Here is a 19,444-nt window from a genome sequence, read left to right as displayed (position 1 = left end):
TGTTTCTCTTTCCCTTCCTTGTGGCTTCGTGCACTGTTTTTCCCCCTCTGCAATCTTATGTCTTTTTTTTCCCACTTCCGTAGCTACGAACACCCACATGCGTTATCTCCTTCCCCCATCCCATCCTGAAGCCTATTTATACAGAGCCCGGCTCCTGCCCAGCCTGCCAGAGAGCGCTGGAGGAGCAGGACGGGGCTGGCAGCACCCACAGCCCAACATGCTCTTGTTTGAACACCGGCTGGCTGAAAGAGGATGCTTGCTGCTCTGGCTGCTCCCGTCTGTTCTCAGAGCCCAGTCTAACGGGGAGGCCAGGCCCAGGTCCACGCCGTGCCAGCAGGTAAGGCTGCTTTCCGAGGAGCCCCTGGGCTGGGATGGCCCCAGCAGCATCGCTGGGTCCGAGCGGGGCTGCAGGCATCCCTCTGCGCAGCGCAGGGTGCGTCTCCTCCCCACGGCTTCGCCTCCCTTCAGCCTCCGTCTCTTTAACATTCCCAGCTTTGATCTCCTTTCTGCTCTCCTGTCTCCAAGCCGGTCTCCCGCTAGCCGGTCCCCAGCACCCAGCTGCTCCCATGTCGCTGCCATGCCGGTGGCACCTTCCAGCAGCCCCTGCCAGGGGGATGTCAGCTTGAGATGCTTGCGAAGAGGCAGGATGGAGTGCAGGGTCTGACGGGGATTCAGACAGCTGCCGTGGACGTTAGCAAGGCAGTCGGGAGCCTGGACGTGGAGCAGTTGGTTTCTGTCCCCCACGCCACATTTGTGGCGGCAGCGGGGACAGAAACCAGCTATTCCACATCTAGGCCCCCCACTCCAAACTGGTGCAGGAAACCAGTTTGGAGGGAGAGGGAAGGTGGGGCCCACCAGGTCGGTGCCCTTCCTCTGCCCAGACAGGACAGGGATGGTCTGGACTGGTTCCTGGCTGCCCCAGTGCCCTCCAGAGGCTGGGTTTGCCCCACCAGCCTGCTGCATCTTCAGTGCTTATGCTACTTTTTTGCCCGTCTTGCTTGCTGGGGTGCACGGGAGGACAGCCAGAGACTAAGCCTTCTCCTTGCACCATCAGAAACAACTCAGCAGTATCAGCCAGAGTCTTGCAAAGCCCACCTTAACCCTGGGGACACGCTCCTGGTCTCTGAGCAGGGGCGTTAGGCGGTGTGGCTCCTTCCCATCCCGGGCTTGGGCATGGGGAGTGGTGCTCATTTCCATGTTGCTCATGCCCATCTTGGACAGCAGATGGCTGGGCTGGAGCTGTGTTTGTAGCCCCTCTCATGCTGACGGCTTCTCCTCTCTCTCTGTAGAGCCCCACAAAGGTGTCTTGCAAAGGGGTTGGCCTGCGCAAGTTTCCAAAGGAGCTCGGCCAAGGAGTTAAGTACCTCGAGCTCTCCAACAACTTCATCCAAAACCTGTCGGGCGGCCACATGCCAGGGTTTGGGCAGCTTGAGTACCTGGATGTGTGCTTCAACCAGCTGGAAGCCGTGTCAGCCACGACCCTGGTTCAGCTGCCCCAGCTGCGCTCTCTCCTCCTGGGATCGAACCACCTGGATCGCAATTACCTCGCGAACGGGCGAGCCTTTCGTCTGCTCAGGAATATAGAGGTCCTGGACCTGTCGGCAAATAATCTGGAGAGCCACATGGCAGGCTGGTACATCAGCAACCTCACCAAGCTGAGGATGCTCGATCTCTCCAGGAATAAGATAACCAGGCTGTCGGCAGGGATCTTCCGGAGCACGCTACGGCTGCGCGAGCTCGACCTCAGCAACAACTACATAATGGAAATCGAGGAGGGAGCTTTTGAGGCTCTGGAAGAGCTGGAGGTGGTGAACTTGGCTTTGAATTCCCTCCACTGTATCTCTGGCTTCAGCCTCACGCAGCTGCGAGTTTTAAATCTCAGCCACAACGCCCTGGAGCTCTTCGTCTCGGAGGAGGGAGCAAAGCCCTACCTGCTTCAAGTGCTCGACTTGAGCCATAACAGACTCCTCTATTTTCCAGAGCTCCCCAAAGCCCATTATCTCACACACTTAAACCTCTCCAACAACCTTATTGCTTCCCTGCTCCCAGGCTCACACCATCCGGGGGAGTTTGTACTGCGCTACGAGGAGATGGCGAGGCTTAATAGGACCTTGCGTACCACGGCTGGTCTGACACATGTAGCTGACTTGGATCTCAGCAATAACCGGCTCCAGCTGTTCCCATTTACCTTCTTCCACAGCCTGGGCTCTCTGCACAGCCTCAGCCTGGCTATGAACTGTCTCCAGGACGTAGCCGGGGAGTCGCTCGCCAGCGGCACGGAGCCCAGCGACCACTCGCCCGTGCCGCTGGAGCGCGCCGCCCTCTCCGTGCGCTCGCTGGACCTCCATGGCAATGCCATCCGCGTGCTGCCGCGCTGGTTTTTCCATTCTCTGCCTCAGCTGGAAGCGATCGATCTGGGCTCCAACAGCCTCCAGCCTTGCGAAAGCCAGGGGAGCGATCAGGGAGGGAATTTGGGAGGGGGCTCTCATGTGCCAGCCCCGGGAGGCACCTGCACCCCCTTCTACAACGTGCCTAGCTTGAAGCACCTGAGTCTTTGCAAGAACAACATTACCAGGCTGCACCCCTACACCTTCAACCAGACCTCGCTGCTCTCCCTAGACCTGTCGGGGAACAAGGACTTGTTCATGCCTAAGGAAGCCCTGGGGGGGTTGGAGTTCTCCCTGCAGAAACTCTCTCTGAAGGGCAACCAGATGGATGACAGCAAGGCAGAGCTCCCCTGCTTGGACACACTCAAAGTCTTGGACCTCTCAGGCAATAATTTGAGCCTTTTGCCCACAGGTCTTTTCTGCTCCCCGCTGGAAAGCCTGGACGTTCGCAATAACAACCTGCTGACGTTGGAAAAGCTGGTGCCTACGAGCTGGTCCCACAGCCTGAGGGATGTGTCCATCGCTGGAAACCCCTTCAGCTGTTGCTCGCTGGCCTGGCTGGACATGCTGCAGGCGGCCGGCGTGGGCGTGCGGGACCTGGACGAAGCCCTCTGCGCCTACCAGGACAAGAGCAGGAACTTCTCAGCCAAGATAACCAGCAGTCCTCGGTGGCTTTGTCCACGTCCCAAGGGCACCAGCTATCTGGCTCTGCTCGTGGTCATGACGAGCCTTTGCTTTCTCAGCTCCGTGGCTTGCTGCCTTCTGAAGAAAGGGCAGAAGTCGCCGGGGTGTGCGGGACTCCGCAGCAACAGGGTGGGGGTCTTCCCCCACCATCCCAAAAGAGAGGAGCCAGCCGAGGCGAGGCCAGCAGACAGCATCACCAAAGTGTAGCCCAGCCCTGGGGAGCAGGAACTGTAGCGATCGGCCAGAACTCTAACTATTATTAATAATATTATTGTATTTAAGTCTCCTCCCCTCACTGGTATCCTGCATGTTTTGCAAACCCAATAAAGGGAGCCTGGTTGGTGCTGAGCTCTGGGCTGGGCAGAAGTGGTCTCTGGGCCACTTCTTCTCGAGAAGGAAGGTGCCCCCATCTGCTATGTTTCCTGCAAGAAATTAAACACGCTCTAAGCAATTGCCGGTGGGGTTTCTGCCCTGCCATCATACGTTCTCATCACCCAGGACAAGAAACCAAGGCTTGTCTCGATCTGCCCCCTCTGAACCCGTCACGTGCTGTTTGTGGAAAGGGACTTGTCTCCATTGGTGCCACCTGAGCGTTTCACAGCTTTCCCGGCAGTCACTCTCTGCCTTTTAAGTAGGTTTAAATACCTGCTCCTGCTCCCGAAAGCATTCCCCCGCCCAGCCCTGCGAGGAGCGGGCGGCAGCAGGGACCTGCTGGAAGCCGTGCTGGAGGGGTGGCTCCGGCGGTGGTGGGTCACATCGCCGGGGTGGGAAGGGGTTTCTGCAGGATCCTACATGCCTCTCATCTGCCTTTTCCTGCGAAGCTGTCATCTGAAGGATGCTGTGGAGTTGGCAGGGCTTAAAATGACCCCAGGCACAGCTGTGGGTACAGGAAGGAAATCTGCCCTGTCCTCACCCATTGAGATAACGAGAATGAGAGAAAACCAGTCTTGTGCTGCCCCTGGCTGATGCTGGGTCACTGGCTTTTTGGGGTGGGTGCAGGACGTTCCCACCCTCAGCGCCTGGACTCCCGAGTCGGCGGCGGCAGGGGCAGCTCGGCCTCCATCGCAGAGGGTAAGTGCTGTCTCCCGCAGGGTCAGCAGGAAGGTCGATGCTGCTCAGGTCTGCCTGGCAGAGCCGTGGTCCTCGGTGCGTCTGGCAACCCTCTGGGCATCTGCTCCACGTGCAGCCAGCGTCTAATATGGGGGGGCTGGGTCCCCAGGTAGGGAGAAGGCGCTAAGCAGGACAGCAAGCCGCACCAGTGATGCGGGAGGGCTGCTGTCGCGGTGTGATGGGTGCGATGCTCCCGGTAAGCACACAACGCCGGCCGGCTGTCCTGGGTGCGACATGTCCGGCTTCCCAGGGTGGAGTAGTGCTGCACCCCCCCCAAAATAGCAGCCAGGTGCCCGACGAGCACCTGAAGGGCTGGGGCCATCTCTGGGGAAGGATAAAAATAAGGATGTAATGAAACCTTTTGCATTTCACGCCTCTTTGGTTCCACCTTGAAAGGCCCCAGCTGGCCGGGGCCACCTACTTGTCCACATACCTGTTGGGTTAGAGGCTGTGAGAGCAAAAGGGCTCGGAAGTCACTTAAAATCCCAATTACGTGACTTTGTTTTTTTTTCCTTTCAAGCTTATCATGGTTTTACTGTGAAGCAAAGGGCATTTTTGCTGTAAAACATGTGCCTTCCCCATGCTGCCCATATTGCTGCTGGGGCTGCAGCTTCCTGGCCTTTGATGGGCATCCAGCTCCCGAGGGACCCCCAGCGCCTTTGATGGCCCTGCGTTTCCATCCCCGCCTCAGTTTCCCTTTGATCTGGCGCTCCGCGCCTCGTCACAGCGAGTGACCGGCCATGCCAGTGCCCGGGGCACCGTGGGGGAGCCTGGCGCTGTGTGTCACCACCCCGCAGGGACCTTTGGGATGGGCAGGCAGCCGGCGCTGCTGGTGAAAACCCAGCTTCCCGCTCAAGGGCGGCTCTTTGCTGGATCTCCTGCTTCCACACGCACCCTTCCCCTTTTCATTCCTGCTCCCGTGTCCCTCTCGTTCGCCAAAGTCCCGCTGCGTGCCAGCCACCCTCCCACCGCCACTGCAAGCCCTCGTCCTCTCCTGGCCCAGCACGCCCCGGCTCTGTCCCCTGCTCCAGCGTGGGCCCCAGCTAATGTCACTGGGGAGACACAGCCGGCTGGGCTCTGGGCATGAAGCACGTGCCACCGTGTGCCGGGAGCCGCCGTGCCCGCCTTGGTCCCTTCTGCGCTTCTCCTCAGCAGGGTCCCTGTCCTCGGGTGGCACCTGAGCTCCCTGGGGCGGGGACGTGCTTTCCTGCGTGCCCATGAAGCACCGTGATAGCAGGTGGGTGAGCTCAGCCCAGCTTCAGCCCGTCCCTAAAGCCGTGCCAGCCTCCTTCCCCATCCTGGGCACTTGGTGACATTACAGGGACGCTCTTCGGAGCCGCCTGGCTGCAGCCCAAAACGCTGCTGTTGCCTTCGGTGGGTGTTTCTGGTACATTTTGTGTGGCCTCTGTTCCTCATTTAAACCCCCTCCCAGGCTGTACTTTCCGTGTGTGTCGCCATAAGATGTCCTGCCCTTTGTGCTGCTGCTTCGCCGGCTCCCACCAGCGTCCTCCTCCCCTTAAGGCTTGTGGAGGGTCCAGCCACGGGGAGCTGGGTGACCGGCGGGGACGCCGCGTACCGCCGGGTGCTCGGAGATGCCACGTACCGCCGGGTGCTCAGGGATGCAATGTACTGCCAGGCGCTCGGTCGGTGCCAGGCGCTGCCCCGGGCTTACCGAGTGCTCCCGAGCCGTGTTTATCCAGCGCTGTAGACGCAGGCTGTCGTGTCCCCACGGACCAGCAGCAGCAGCTGGTGGTTGACCCGTGCGGGGACGGCAGCGCCTGGGGACAGCGGACTGCTGATGCCCGAAGTTTTCTCCAGGGATCAGAGCATCAGCTAAAGCATGTACTAAAATTAGGAGAAAGGATCCTGGTACTGGTTTCACCCTGCAGGGAAGGGTCCCAAAGACACATAACGCTTAGGGTAAGAGGGGTGGCAGAGAGACGCTGGCCTTGCTAAGGGACAGGGAGGCTGCCAGAGCCCAGGGGAGGGAGAGGTAAGCTTTAAAAGAGACAAGAAAGCCCCTGAGGCCAAAAAAGGGTTGAGAAGGTACAGAAACTGAGCCAGGGAAATGGTGTGTCGGGTTATTGTATTTATCGATGTTGGTGTGCTTTCCCGATTCAAAGAAAAACCGGATTCCAGGTTGTGGTCTCACGGGTACTACAAGAAGAACTAAATCCACCTCAGCACCGAGGGCAACGTCCCCTTCTCCCAGCGACAGGAAAAGCGTCGTGCTTTCAGCTTGGCCGGGAGCAGGGCATGGGACGAGCACCCGGGGCTCGTCCTGGCCCAGGGGACAACGAGGTGTGACCGGGCTGGCAGGGCCCTGCCCCTGCAAACGCATTCGTGTCAGCAGAAACCAGCACAAGTTACCCACAAGGTCAAGAGAAACCCGGCTGTGGTGACTGGTGTTAATGGGAAGGGTATGTCCTATGTTCTGCATTGCTCCTCAGCCTGAGCTTCCCACAGTTTAGGGGAAATGGTTTCCTTATCCCCAGGATGTCTTGGCATCTCCAGCTTTTTCTTGATCCAAAATGAGGGTAAAAGATCTGTAGAATATTGAAGTTCAAACAAATAAAGTGATGATGCCAAAAATGTTGCATTTTCATGTCAAGCTGTAAGACACTAGGAGTATAAATTTTGGTCTGAATAAGAGCAGCGGTGGTTGAAATATTGTGACCATTTACAAATTTTGTAGAGAACTAGTTGAGAAATCCAGCAAAACTCATTCTTTCCAGTGGAAAGCATTCACATTTCACTGGATCTGCATTTTTCAAAGGAAAATAGATTTTATAAAAAATTTCCAACTAGCTGTTCTGCTCACTCATGTGGAAATTACCTTGTCTGCAACTAACTTGAATTAGAGGACTTTTTTTTTTTTTCCTTTTTCCCTTTCTCTCTATGGAGACAAGAGCCAGAGGTTCATCTGCTTCAAGAGCTGAGGAATTTCCTGGTCGCTGGCTGGCAGATACCGCTCCTCGAGCTGCCCCTGCCCAGCAGAGCGGGGAGAACGCTCCTCATCCTCCGCGTTTAGGCAGAACACGGGTTGGCCTAAATCTCCCCAGCTCTGCCCCAAGGTAACACAGGACAACGTGCTTTAGGCTGTTGCAAGCCACGAAACCATCGTAGCGGTGAACGCTGTTTTCCTCCCAGCAGCTCCTGCCCCGGGTTTCCCCCGGCAGAAGAGCCCAGGTAAGTCCACGTCAGTGCACAGGCAGCAGCAGAACGGCTGCTGAAGGTGTCGTTTCTTTTAATTTTTGCTGATATTGCTACAATATGCATTCCCAAATGTGGTTGATCTCATAAACCGCTGTCCTCTTACCATAGCCTGGCTCCCCGTGGCAGGGTGCCTTTTACGTGCTCCTAGCTAATGCGGCGTTTGCTCTGTGGCTTTGGGATGGGGCAGGAGGCTGGTGGCAGTGGCTTGTCCCCATGTGTCACCTCCGGGACATCAGCCCCCGTGTCCCTCCCATTCGTAGAGCTGTGGTGCCGCTGCTTTCCATTATCACTCACTGCCACAGCCTCTTCTGCGTGACTCAACAAAACTCCCCTGGCAGCTATTTCTAGCCTAGTTAGTGAGGTCGGGCGTGTTATTCATGACACTTTCTTCCTCTCTGGTGGGGCTCCGGCCAGGCTGGGACCTGCCACTGGCTCTCCAGCACGCAGACCTTCAGCCAGAGGAGACTCTGGCAGGGAGCAGATGGGGAACGCATCTCCCCTGCCTTGCAACATCCTGTGCTGCCTTCTGCAGCATCGCTTGCCCGGGCTGTCCCAGGCTGCTGGGGGGGAGTGCAGATGCCGACACATGTTCTGCAGCTGGATCCCCCCAGCCCAGCTGTCCCGGGGCCCCGGAGACAGGGCGTGCTGCAGAGCCTGCTCTGGGCTTGGTGTGTGCTGCCTGCAATGGGACGCTGCCACGGCTGCGGGCACCCTGGTCACAGCAGCACATGAAGTGTCACCAGGTGCTCTGTCTCCTTACAGCTTGAACCCACAAGCAGGTGCAGACCCACAGTCCCTGGTCCCAGCTTTGGGATTTCTCTAGGCAGACGCGTGGGAGCAGCCTCGCGGCGAGGGGGGGAAGCCAGGGCGCCAGGTGGAACTGGAAGGCAGCACCGTGCATAAATGGCTCTGGAGGAGATCAGCTGGCAGGAACAAGTCCTTGCAGGTCCCCGTCACCCCCAGCCTGCTTCTAAGTATCCGTCCTCTAGTGAGGTCACTGACTCCATCACTACATTGGAAAGAGGAAGGAGGGCAGTTTCGCGAAAGGAAAGCAGCCCTCTGCAGCAGGACAGTCACCTGGCACCCAGGGTGGTGCGTCACCACAACCCCGCGCTGTCACAGCCTCCCAGGCAAAAGGATGTGGCTCCTCATGCGGTCGGCCGGTAGGTGAGCGTGGGCTGGGGGTGCGCCGAGGTTGCCAGGGGCTTGAGGGAACACGGGGCACGTTGACAGCAGGGGAACCCCTGGAAGGTCTTCGTACAAAGCTGCTTCTCCTGAGCCTGGAAGCCACAAGCCATTGCAAGCTGGGATGGTACATGGGGAGGGGTCCCCACGTGCTTATGCAGGTCACAAACCATTCATGGGCATTTGCTTTGGCCCCTGTCTGAGCCCCAATAGCAGGACACACGAAACTTTGGCCATCCAGGACAACTATTTGATGTTCCTCCAGTAATTAGCTTAATCCCAGGAGCAAGCTCTGTGTGCAGGCAAGCCCTGACCCAGCAGCAGGTCTTCTCCTTGCCCTCCTGTGAGCTCCTCCGTGAGCTTTCCCCTCCTGGCTGTGTCCCCCCAAGAGCGGGCAGGCGGGAGGTGATGTTTTTCAATGTCCCTCCTGGCTCCTCACCCACTCCCCGCTGGCCTTTCCCTGTGCTCAGCACTCAAAGACAAATCTCCAGCAGCACGGCTGCACCTTCTCCCCGTGGTGGCTCTCGGGCATGGGCAGGCTGGGGAAGGGAAGCCTTCCTCCTGGGCTGGGAATCCCCTCCTTCCCACCTCCTTCCCCAAGAGAGAGCCTGACACGGAAGGGGAAGGGGTACTTTTAGCATTTACCCTACGGTTGTTTCAAGGATTGAGCTAAGAAGAGGAATTGATATCAAATGAAGGATTGCTTTTGCTTTAAAAGGAAGCCTGTTTCCTACTACGCAGTCATTGCAAAACTTTTCTGTGAAGAGGGATTGGTAAAAATCTCTTTTTGTAGGAGGCAGTGGGCCCGAGCAGGAGATTGGTGTCAGAAGTCACTGGACACTGTTCCCTATGCTGGCACCGGCTTCTTGTGCCCTTGCCCAGCTCCCACGGTGACGTCGCATCCCAAAAGAAGGGGACAGGGTGGTACTAAGACCCTCTGCTGCAGCCCTGATCACGGCTCCCAGCACCTTCGACACTACGAGATGCCCCCACCTGCCTGACCGTCCTCACATGTGTCCTCTCTGCGTTCCGGCTCTCCAGCAGCTTTTCCTGACTGTTGCTCATGGCTTTTCCTAAAACTCCTGGGATCCCAGCTGCTCTCGCCTTCCCAGCTGCCATCTGACCCCGGTATGTACTGGCTATGGCAACCCATCTGAGATCCTCCAGCTCCCAGACTAAGATGCCATCCACACCTTGAGGAGTTCTCCTGAAAGCAAGATGGACAATAGGGGAAAAAAGTGCCTTCCTGCAATGTGAGAGTTGCCAGCACCAACACGGCAGGCAGGAGCATGGTGAAAGCAGGCTCTCCAGGGACCCGAAGGGGAGATGGTGGCCCTTAAAAGCAAAACCACTGGCCAGAAGGTGGCAATATCCCCTCTCCTTTCTGGGCCTGACACTGCGCAGGGCAGAGAAGGGGTCAGCCCCTTGTGCCGGGGATGGGCCCATTTAGGTTTGGAAGCTCTGACCCCACTCAGACCCCCCTTTGGATTGGACAGGTCGGGCAATGGCAGGACAATGGTCCATGCCCTATGGCATCCTTGATGTCCATCTCCTGAAGCTCAGCCTGCACCGGCCGCAGTGGGTGCTGGTGGTGTGAATGCCACTCGCATGCACGGAGGAGGGTCTTCAGCAGGGGGGAATACAAAGTCCTGCCCCGGGGAGAACAGCCCCGGGCACCGGTATATGGTGGGGCCACCCAGCTGGAAAGCAGCTTTGCCTGGATAGCAACCCCAGACCTTCCTCCCTCTCCACCTGCGCAGAGGTGGGCTTGCACTTTGCCCACCTTTGTGTCTCTCGCAGGGGAGATTAGGGGACTGCTGACCTTCCTGAGCCTCTTGTCTGAAATCCTCTGCAGGGTCTAGTTGTGCTGATGGTCGCTTTTTCTTGGGCAGTGTGGGGCTGTTCCAGGCAGCTGATGAGATAACATTAGAAATCACGCCAGAAGGATTAGCATCTCCGGCAGAGCCTGTGTTTCCACTGAGACCTCCTCATCCCTCAGCAGAGATGTGGCACTGGGACACTTTGGAGCAACAACCAGCAAAGCAGCTCTTCCTAGCAGGCTGGGTGCAGGGCACCTGCCGCAAAGGGCAGAGTGACTGTAACTGGGAGGGACTGGAAGCCTCTGGAGCCCCTGCATCCCTCTGGCTGGAGTCTGGAGAAGGAGGTGTCTGGTTAGACATGCCCAGCACATGGGATTGCCTTTGCTTGGCAATCCCTGCCTTGCACATGCTTGGTGAACTGCTATCCTCCCTCTGCCCACTGAGCACATGATGCCCAGAAAAGCACCGAGGCACCTCCCAACACTGACAAAAGCAGCTTTTCCTGGTCAGAAAATTCCTGTTCCCTCCAGAAGCTGTTCAGATTTCCCCGCAATGTCCCCCTCAGGGCCTAAGGCTGAAAAGGGAACTTACAGAGAATATGATTTCATAACATCAAAATCCTTGGGGTTAGAGTGAAAGGAGCACTTGGGCTAGCACGAGGGAGAAGTGTGGACACTATATCTGATTGTGGGTTAAGGTAAGAAAAGGATCTGCAAAAGCCATGATTGGGAAGGTGGGATGTCAAAGAAATATCAGGGACTTCCAGAGCACAGTGAGTACCAGCAGGACTGAACGGAGTCGAGAAAGGTGAAAGCTGAACTATGTCGCTGTGGTGAGACCACTCTGACTTTGGTCTCGCCAAGCATAACAAATAACTTCATGGCAAAGGACTCCAGCTTTACCCCAGGCCCTAAGAAGTCCTGCAGACCAAGCTGTTGGTCGTACGGCAGGGCCCCAGGCACCCCAGGGTGCTGTCACCCTGTCCCACACAGCACCAGTGTCTGGCTCCAACAGTGGGTGCTGCTTCATGGGGGTTTTCTACCTCAACCCTTGGGGTCCTGCGATGTGTATAAGCAAAATCCATCATGTCAGAGACTTAACAGGGACTATCTGTCATTGCAGAGCCCTCGGTAGAAGTGGACCAGGTTCAGAGATCAGGTTCATCTCCGCCACGTGCCACCTGGGATCGGAGCCAGAGAGAGTTTGATCTTCCATGGGACAGCAGTACCAGGCCCCAGGTACCACTGGAGCAGAACAAACAGCAGCTTTCTTAAATAGCAGGGATGCTGGAGGAGACATTGGTCTGATGAGGGAGCAGCTGAGTTGGGTTGAAAATCCAGGGGGTTTCAGAAAACTGAGAAAAAAATGAATTGCATTGCAGAAATGGTCAGCGTGCTTGAATTGTGTCTGGGACCATAAGGAAGCCCAGAGAGTGAGAGATGCTCTAGGGACTGCCCACGCTGAAACAGCACGGCATGTCCCGACACTCCCTCGTCTCCTCCTGGCAGGCTTTCCCAGGCAAGCCCACTCCCCAGAACATCCTTCCCACGGAGGCTGGTGCATTGCCAAGCAGATCACATTGTCCCTGCAGATGGATGAAGCCTGCCCAGACGCCTCTGCCCGACCTTCCTGCAGGCTGTGAGTTACACATCCCACAGCTGGGGATCACAGACTGCTCTGGCTAGCCCTTACCCCTTCCTCCGCTGGGCAATAATGGGGGCTGGAGAGGGCAGCGGAGGGGCAGGACCTGCCCTGCTCTCCCACAGGTGCTGTGGACCCTGTCGTACCTGATGCTTGGTCTGCAGGGGTTGGGAGCAGCATGTGCTACAGGAGAGGGCGTGCTCATTGCTACCTTCTCCCATAAAAACAGGCAGACTTGTTATTTTAATCAGCTTAGTCCTCATTTTAAAGACAGAAACCAAAACATGGGGTTTGGTGTTTAGGGAATATAGACTTGGATTATCCCTTGTTGTCTCCAACAGGGACTCTTGCTTTCCGCAGCCGGGAAAGCATTTCCCACCCTGAAATGCTCAGGGATGATTTTCTAAGTACCGTTTGCAGTGAGAAAAGGCTCCACTTGCCCTAAACCAGGGAGTCCCAGCCCAATAGTGGCAACGTTCAGCCAGTGGCAATGCAGCCAGTGGGATGTCCAGAGCAGGGCAGGCTTCCTCCTCAGACCACTCCGAAGCAGAGATCCGTGGATGGCACTTGCTGGCCTCCACGTGCCCTCTGCAGAGACATCCAAGCTGTGCGCCCTGACGAGCAGCTCAGCAAATTTGCTTTTATCCTGTATCTTTCCTACTCCTGCTGAAAAAACCATTCCTCAGCTGACAAGAGCTTGCTGTAACTTTGGAGCCCTTTGGTGTCAGTCCACAGGCATGAGGGAGAGGAAGGTTAATGGGATCAGGGCCAGCCGATTCCAGGGGCACTGAATACAGGGTCTCTTTCTTTTCTCTCTGGCCTTTAATTAAGCCCCTTGTAACTCTGCTTGGGATTTGGGAGTGACCTCAGTGCTTTCCTAGCAGGACCCTCCCTCATGGGCCATTGCTCCGGCACAATGCACCTTGGCCTTTTCATCCCAAGGGAGTAGTTTGGGAAGGTCAACAATTCAAGCTGCGTGCCCTAGTTTTAGTGCACAGGATAGCAAGTCAAAGGGAGGTCATGGGGGGGGTGCCAACCAGCCACCCAGTTATGTCCTGTAAAGGGAAAGCACCTTCCAGTGAGAAGGGAAGTTGCACAGCGAGGGAGAAAGTGAAAGCCCAAAGCAGAGGTCTTCAACCTGTGACTGTTTCCAAAAGAAGCTCGTGTCAGCTGGACTTGTCTCTCAAATGTCACCTCCCACTGTGGGAAAATATTGGCCTACCTGGTTCCTGAAGGTCTTCACAGCAGCAAGGTTGCACTTTTGTTTTTCTACTTACAGAAGGGAAAGATTGAGAACAATATGCACCTTGTGACAGGCATGTGCAAGCCATGGAAACGTCACACCAAACCAGCTCCTGTCCAAGCAGGCACCGTTTCCCCAGCTGCATCATTTCTGCCAGCTGTAATCTGGTTCCTGCAATGAAATGGGCACTTCTGCAGCTGATACCCGTGCCCAGTGCTGGCTCACGGACGTGCATGCATCACTTTGCCCACAGCACCAGGCAAACTCCCCTCTGGGCTGTCTGCAAGACAGCCGGTGGACTTTAAGCTCATTTTCTTGGCCTGGAGAGGCAAATTGCTGTGGAACCTGGTTACGCTGTTGAGCCTGGAATGAGCAGTACACATCAAAGTCCTGACCTGGAAAGCCAAGCGACAGAGGCAAAGCAAAGTCCTTTAGCTGTCCCTCCTGCCCCCATGCACTTTGGGGTGCTGAAGGCAACAGAAAGCCCCATGCCAACTACGGACCGGGGTTTGCAGCGCTGACAAGCTAAAGACAGCCCCATGCTGAGTTAGATCCTGCTCTGACCACATGTTTTCTAATGGGAGCATTCAGTTTTAGGGCTGTTTCTCAAGTTTGCATGGGCAGGGCTGTAGAGCGGAGTGCGGAGGAGGGAGCCGTTGCGCTGGAGCCCAGCACCTTCCTGCAGCAGGGAGAGAGGTTGCTTTAGCCTGAGTATTTTGAAATGTGCTTGCAGGCTTTGTGCCGAGAGCCTTTCCACGTGTCCCCTTCTGCTCAGCCTCTTTCTCTGCAGTTATGAATCCCACTAGCAGCTGCCGATGCCCTGAGTGAGACGATGGGTCAGTAACGTGGTTTGTCTGTGAGAAAAGGCGCTGGGGTTGAAGCTGTGAAGTCCGTGTTTAGGGGCAGGATTTCCCCGCATTCGATCAGCTTCAGTCCCAGCACAGGCTTTGGCTGGGTCCTCTCCAGGCTGGTGACACCAGTGTCCGCACCCTTGATTGACACACGTCTATCTGGAGTCTTGGTTATTGCAGAGTCCTCACTGTCCTCGTGGAGCTCCAGAGACAGAGGAGGCAGACGGCTGAGACTTTCACTCTTTCTGAGTCAAAATGTATTTTTTAAAGCTTCTTGCAAAGAAAATAAGAAAAAAGCCAGAAATTAATATCAACCCCTTCTGTCCTTTACTAATCTGTCCCTTTCGGATTCCTGCCAGGAACGGCAGGGACGAGTTTTTACCTGCTGAGCAGAGCCGTGTATTGCTTTGTGATCCGATGGCTCTCCTGCAGATGCCCAAGGTGGAGAAGGCCACGTCGCCGGTGTCGGGGCCCGTCGTGCGCAGCATCTCTACGCCTTGCGGGGACACGAAGGGGTCTGGGGCAGCTGAACGCTTAGTGGGGCGACGTGCCAGACCTGGTGCCCCCCAACTCCCCATCGCGCGGAGGAGCCGCTCCGTCCTGCAGTGGGTCATTTCTTAATTGTTGCCCAGGTGCTGTTTCGGGGATGGTTGAAGCTAATAACTGCTGTACCCCCTCTTCGACCTCGCCCCCCCCCCCCCCCCCCCCCGGCCCTAACCCGCTGTGAATGGCACCGAAACCGCCTTTGTTCCCCTCCCCGGGGGGGAGGACCGCGCCGCCCGCGGCTATAAAAGGGGGCGGCGGCCCCGAGCGGCCCCGGCCCCGGCCCCGGTCCCGGCCGCATCCCCGGCCCCATCCCCGGCCATGGGCCGCCCCACCGCCGCCGCCGCGCTGCTCTGCCAGCTGGGGCTCTCCGCGGCCATCCAGTGGCTGTGAGTAGCGGCCCCGGGGGGACGCACCCCCTCGCCGGTGCCCCCCTTCGGGGCTCCCCCTCTCCGGCCGGGTCCCCGGAGGGGTGCCTTGTGGTCCCCCCACCCCGCTTGACACCCATCCTCTTCCCCACAGCGGGCTGACGGAGAGCGGCAGCGGGGTGGCCTGGAACGAAAGCCACCACTGCCGGCTGCTCGCCGGGCTGGTGCCCGACCAGTTCCAGATGTGCCGCAGGAACCTGGAGGTCATGCACAGCATCGTCCGGGCCGCCCGCCAGACCAAGAGCGTCTGCCAGCAGACCTTTGCAGACATGAGGTGGAACTGCTCCTCCATCCGACGTGCCCCCAGCTTTGGCCCTGACCTGCTGAAAGGTAAAGGATGCTTCGTCCGCTGTGTTCATGCTCCTCTTTCTGCCCCACGTAGGTTTCCAGGCAGGCAGCGCTTTAGGCAGCTGCTGTTCAGCTGATGGGTGTCAATTTTGGAGAAACTTGCTGCCATTACACTGGTGTTAATGCTATGCAACTTAGATCTGCAGGAGATGACAGACAGTAACTTCCATTTCAAATGAAAACAGCTGCTAGGGGCTCCAGAAAAAGGGGGAAGAGGTGGGGACACCAGCTGTATACTGACAGCGTAATATAATGTGTGGCACAGGTTAAAAATAACAGTGCAATAAAAACACTGGGCCTCGGTTTTATCCTGTTGCAAGAAAAAACCCTCATTAGCATTGTGAGATCTTTGAGAGGAGTGTTTGGCTGAGCAGGGAGGAAGGACGTCTCCCCCTCTTCTTCCCAGGAACCCGGGAATCTGCCTTTGTCTACGCCCTGGCTGCCGCTGCCGTCACGCACTCCATCGCCCAAGCCTGCACCTCGGGAGAGGTCCCTCTCTGCTCCTGTGGCTCCGTCCCCTCGGAGGTCCCCGGGCCGGACTTCAGATGGGGTGGCTGCGGGGACAACCTGCACTACGGCCTCCAGCTTGGCGCTGCTTTTGCTGACAGTCCGTTGAAATCCAGCAAGCTGGGGACACAAGCGCTCAAGGCCATGAATCTGCACAACAATGCGGTGGGCCGGCAGGTGGGTATGGTGCCCACCACGGATTGCTGCAGCCCAGCAGATCTTACAGCAGCCTGGGGGGCAGAGGTGCCTAATGTAAGGCGGTAGACTCTGGCCAGGCTGTTGGGATGCTGTCCTTAAAGTCAGGAGGCAACTAAATGGTTAAAATGGAGTTATATGTGTTTGCAGAGACATCCCCCGCTGCTACCCTCCCCAAACAGCCCTGCACCCTTTCCACAACTAGGGCAAGATGTTTGCCGCTTCACACCAGTACTTCCAGTACTTCTTTCCGCCCCTCTCGTGGGAGCAGAGGCCCGTCCTGCCCTGCTCCAGCTGGGCTCCCCAGCCCTGCCCAGAACGGCGGGGTTTTGTGCTTTCGTGCACTTGTGTTCCCCAGGTGAGGACGTGGCCATCCTGCACCCGTGTTGGCTAGGGAAGCCACCAGCCCCGCTGCAGGCTCCAGCAGGGAGTTCCCCAAGGGTTAGGTTCTTATCACAAGTGGAATGAAGCAGGGCTGAGTCCTTGATTGCCCCATTATATTCATTTAAAGGTGGCAGTAAGCAGCTGAGCTCTTTCATCTCTTGAGACTTCCCGTGGATGTTCTTGCAAATCAATCGGTAGGGTGGGTACCAGGAGAAAGCAGAAGCAAATTCATGTTTTCCTATCCTTTGCAGGTGCTGAGCGACTCCCTGGATACCAAGTGTAAATGCCACGGTGTTTCAGGCTCCTGTTCGGTGAAGACCTGTTGGAAGGGACTGCCAAACCTGGGTGAAATCGCCTCTGATCTCAAGTCCAAGTACCTGGCAGCCATTAAGGTGACCCACCGGCTCATAGGGCCCAGGAAGCAGCTGATACCCAAAGAAATGGACGTCAGGCCAGTGAAAGAGACAGATCTGGTTTATCTCATCAGCTCTCCCGACTACTGCACGCCGAATCTCCACCTGGGGTCTCTGGGGACACAGGATAGGTAAGAAACTGCTGCAAATACGCTCTAACTCAGCCTCCCATTGCATGAGCGTCTGTACCATCGGGTTTGAGAGCATGCTCCGGGAAGCTGGTGTGGATGGGCAGTTCCCCGTTAGGTGGGGACACCACAGGGACTGCTGTGAAATCTTTCCATCTTTAAGTCCCAAGGATAGCAGGAAGATAGATATTATTCTTCCAGAGCAATGCAGGTGTAAAGGCAAGGGAGAGCCCTCACTGAGAGTCCGTCAGCTCCACTCTCCAGGACAGGATTAATCCACTGAGGAGTCAGAAAGGAAAATACCACCTCTCCCTGCAAGCCTTTGGGTGCTGCCCGCCGGTAACCAGAATGGTTCAGCAGTCCTTGGAGTTTGCGGTGCTTCCCAGATGTCTCCTTTCTGGAGCGATTGCAGGGCGGGGGGACAGTTTCTAGAGGGATGGGGAAGCCTCATCTGAAAGCTGAGCCAGGGCTGCGACTTGCAATCCCTGCTAGATTTGGCAGTAGCAGAAGTTCCTCATCCTAGCCATCCACGCTTCCTTCTCCATGGGAAGTTCCTGCCCCCAGCGTGATAGAGAGTGAGTGTGCCCAACCTCAGCCACAGCTGCTCAAACACTGTCATAGCAACACGAGCTGACGCCAACCCCAGTTTGCAAGCAAACCCTTGCATCTCACTGCCTCCTGCTACGGGCATGTAAGCTCTGGCTGGAGGCCAGGACAGATCCCTGTGGTCGGCACCACCACCATGGGTGGGCAGGTACGCTCCCTCAGCTCCTGCTTGTGCATCCTCCTCTTGACAGGCAGTGCAACAAGACCTCCGTGGGCAGCGACAGTTGCAACCTGATGTGCTGCGGCCGCGGCTACAACACCTACACGGAGGAGGTGGTGGAGAGGTGTCACTGCAAGTATCACTGGTGCTGCTACGTGGTGTGCAAGAAGTGTCGGCGGAAGGTGGAGAGATACGTCTGTAAATAACTCCAGAGGTGTCACGGCAGGCGGGAGGACTCCTGCGCTGGTATCCTCCGGGGCACAGCTGGAGACCGAATGCCAACCACAAGGGATGCTCTGAGCTATGGCAAGAAGGGAGCTATGTGGGAAGCCTGGGCTCTCGCATTACCACGGAAGACCTCAAACTGAGAGATGGCGGGAAGCCTAAGACCGGGGGCTGACCTCTGCTCCATCTCTCCAGAGCAAGACAAAGGGCTGCCCTCCTGCAGCTGATCGGGAGTGTCCAGCCCTCTGCCTCCAGCTGGGGACAAGCCATTTATCACTCTGAACGCAGAGGCCCTTTTCTCCAGGGGTGAATGGGGACCCTGGGCTGCCATTGTCTCTTTGCAGGAGGTTTCTGACAGTGGCCTGAAAGCCAGGAGTGATGGATGGGAAGGGGGGTAGAGAGTTGCCTGTTGGGAGAAGGCTGCAGGGGAAGAAAGCTGCTTTGGGTGAGGGGGTCATGGGCGGCTCCTCTGGGGCAGGTTTCTGCTGTGGGGTCACCCCGCACCATGGACTGTTCTTCCTCGGGGCAAATACTGGTCCAGTGCCCTCTGCAGCATCTGAAATGAAGACCAGGCTTGGACAAAGGCAGAATCAGTTATAGCTCCAGGAGACAGAACTCATCCACCCCGCGACCTGCATGGAGATTGCTGCTGCTCTCACAGTAATGAGTCTTCATCTTTGACTGATGGTGGCACACAGGAGCGGTCCCGGAGGCTGCCGAAGCAGGGCAGCGTGGCAAAACTGCACCTAGCAGCCTTGTATTAACAAGGCAGCCATGGCAGCACTGTAGCTTCTGCCCTCTGGGCTTGTGTCGGAGGTGGAAGCCCACTCAACACGTGGCATACTCATGGTTTGTCCTTCCTGCCCCTTCTTCTAGACCACTAAGGTCTTCAGCCCACTCCTTCCATCCCCTTATTACCAGGTGTGCTGGAGAGAGGACACGACTCCAGGGCCCTTGGGAAGTAAGAATGAGCCTTTAGTCTCTATACTTAACGTAAGTGGGATTCTGGTGTGTGTTTTTTAAATAAATACATTATACTATACCTCTCTGTGACATGTTTCCTAGGACAACCTCCTTCCTCCATCTCCTCCTCAGCTGGCCACAGAGAAAGCGAGGCTGTAAGGAGAGCATAAAGCCCTGTGTCCGTACCCTTACACGCAGCGGGGGACCAGTTCAGTTTTAACTCTTTCTGCTGCTCATTGGCCCAGGTTTGCCTTTAATTACAGATATCGGTCAGCCTCAGCTACCGTGCACATATGGAAAACCTGTTGAAAGGTTTCTATTGCCCTCTTCCTCAGGTCTCTGACTAGCCAGCAAGGAATCCGGCTTCCTGGGATTCAGCGCTGGTGGCTGGAAACAGAGGCAGTCCG

The 19,444-nt window shown here is 56.8% G+C and overlaps 2 protein-coding genes across 3 annotated transcripts; both read left to right on the top strand.

The window, feature by feature from the left end:
• Positions 1-205: 205 nt before the first annotated feature.
• Positions 206-4,142, top strand: LOC142415212 (transforming growth factor beta activator LRRC32-like). The gene is made up of 2 exons (XM_075513268.1): positions 206-337; positions 1,290-4,142. The coding sequence occupies exons 1-2, from the start codon at positions 218-220 to the stop codon at positions 3,276-3,278; spliced, it is 2,109 nt and encodes a 702-aa protein (XP_075369383.1). The 5' UTR covers positions 206-217; the 3' UTR covers positions 3,279-4,142.
• Positions 3,303-19,092, top strand: LOC142415213 (protein Wnt-11b-like). Of its 2 annotated transcripts, XM_075513269.1 has the most exons (12): positions 3,303-4,142; positions 5,337-6,588; positions 7,086-7,370; positions 8,160-8,560; positions 9,376-11,099; positions 11,525-11,640; positions 11,911-12,040; positions 14,570-14,769; positions 15,203-15,438; positions 15,863-16,140; positions 16,794-17,086; positions 17,881-19,092. In XM_075513269.1, the coding sequence occupies exons 9-12, from the start codon at positions 15,291-15,293 to the stop codon at positions 18,053-18,055; spliced, it is 894 nt and encodes a 297-aa protein (XP_075369384.1). In that variant the 5' UTR covers positions 3,303-4,142; positions 5,337-6,588; positions 7,086-7,370; positions 8,160-8,560; positions 9,376-11,099; positions 11,525-11,640; positions 11,911-12,040; positions 14,570-14,769; positions 15,203-15,290; the 3' UTR covers positions 18,056-19,092. The 2 variants fall into 2 exon arrangements, with proteins under 2 accessions (XP_075369384.1, XP_075369386.1); XM_075513271.1 differs by lacking the exons at positions 3,303-4,142; positions 5,337-6,588; positions 7,086-7,370; positions 8,160-8,560; positions 9,376-11,099 and having other exon boundaries at positions 11,429-11,640.
• Positions 19,093-19,444: the final 352 nt, after the last annotated feature.

The sequence above is a fragment of the Mycteria americana genome, chromosome 10 (genome assembly GCF_035582795.1).
Source record: "Mycteria americana isolate JAX WOST 10 ecotype Jacksonville Zoo and Gardens chromosome 10, USCA_MyAme_1.0, whole genome shotgun sequence".
NCBI classification, from domain to species: domain Eukaryota; kingdom Metazoa; phylum Chordata; class Aves; order Ciconiiformes; family Ciconiidae; genus Mycteria; species Mycteria americana.
This window is presented reverse-complemented; position numbering and strand designations above follow the sequence as displayed.

Excerpts from the sequence above, each read along its gene's own strand:
- LOC142415212 (XM_075513268.1), top strand. The coding sequence starts at position 218 with ATGCTCTTGTTTGAACACCGGCTGGCTGAAAGAGGATGCTTGCTGCTC. Across the intron at positions 338-1,289 it reads GGTCCACGCCGTGCCAGCAG|AGCCCCACAAAGGTGTCTTG; the intron begins GTAAGGCTGCTT and ends CTCTCTCTGTAG.
- LOC142415213 (XM_075513269.1), top strand. The coding sequence starts at position 15,291 with ATGTGCCGCAGGAACCTGGAGGTCATGCACAGCATCGTCCGGGCCGCC. Across the intron at positions 16,141-16,793 it reads ACAATGCGGTGGGCCGGCAG|GTGCTGAGCGACTCCCTGGA; the intron begins GTGGGTATGGTG and ends TATCCTTTGCAG. Across the intron at positions 17,087-17,880 it reads TCTCTGGGGACACAGGATAG|GCAGTGCAACAAGACCTCCG; the intron begins GTAAGAAACTGC and ends TCCTCTTGACAG.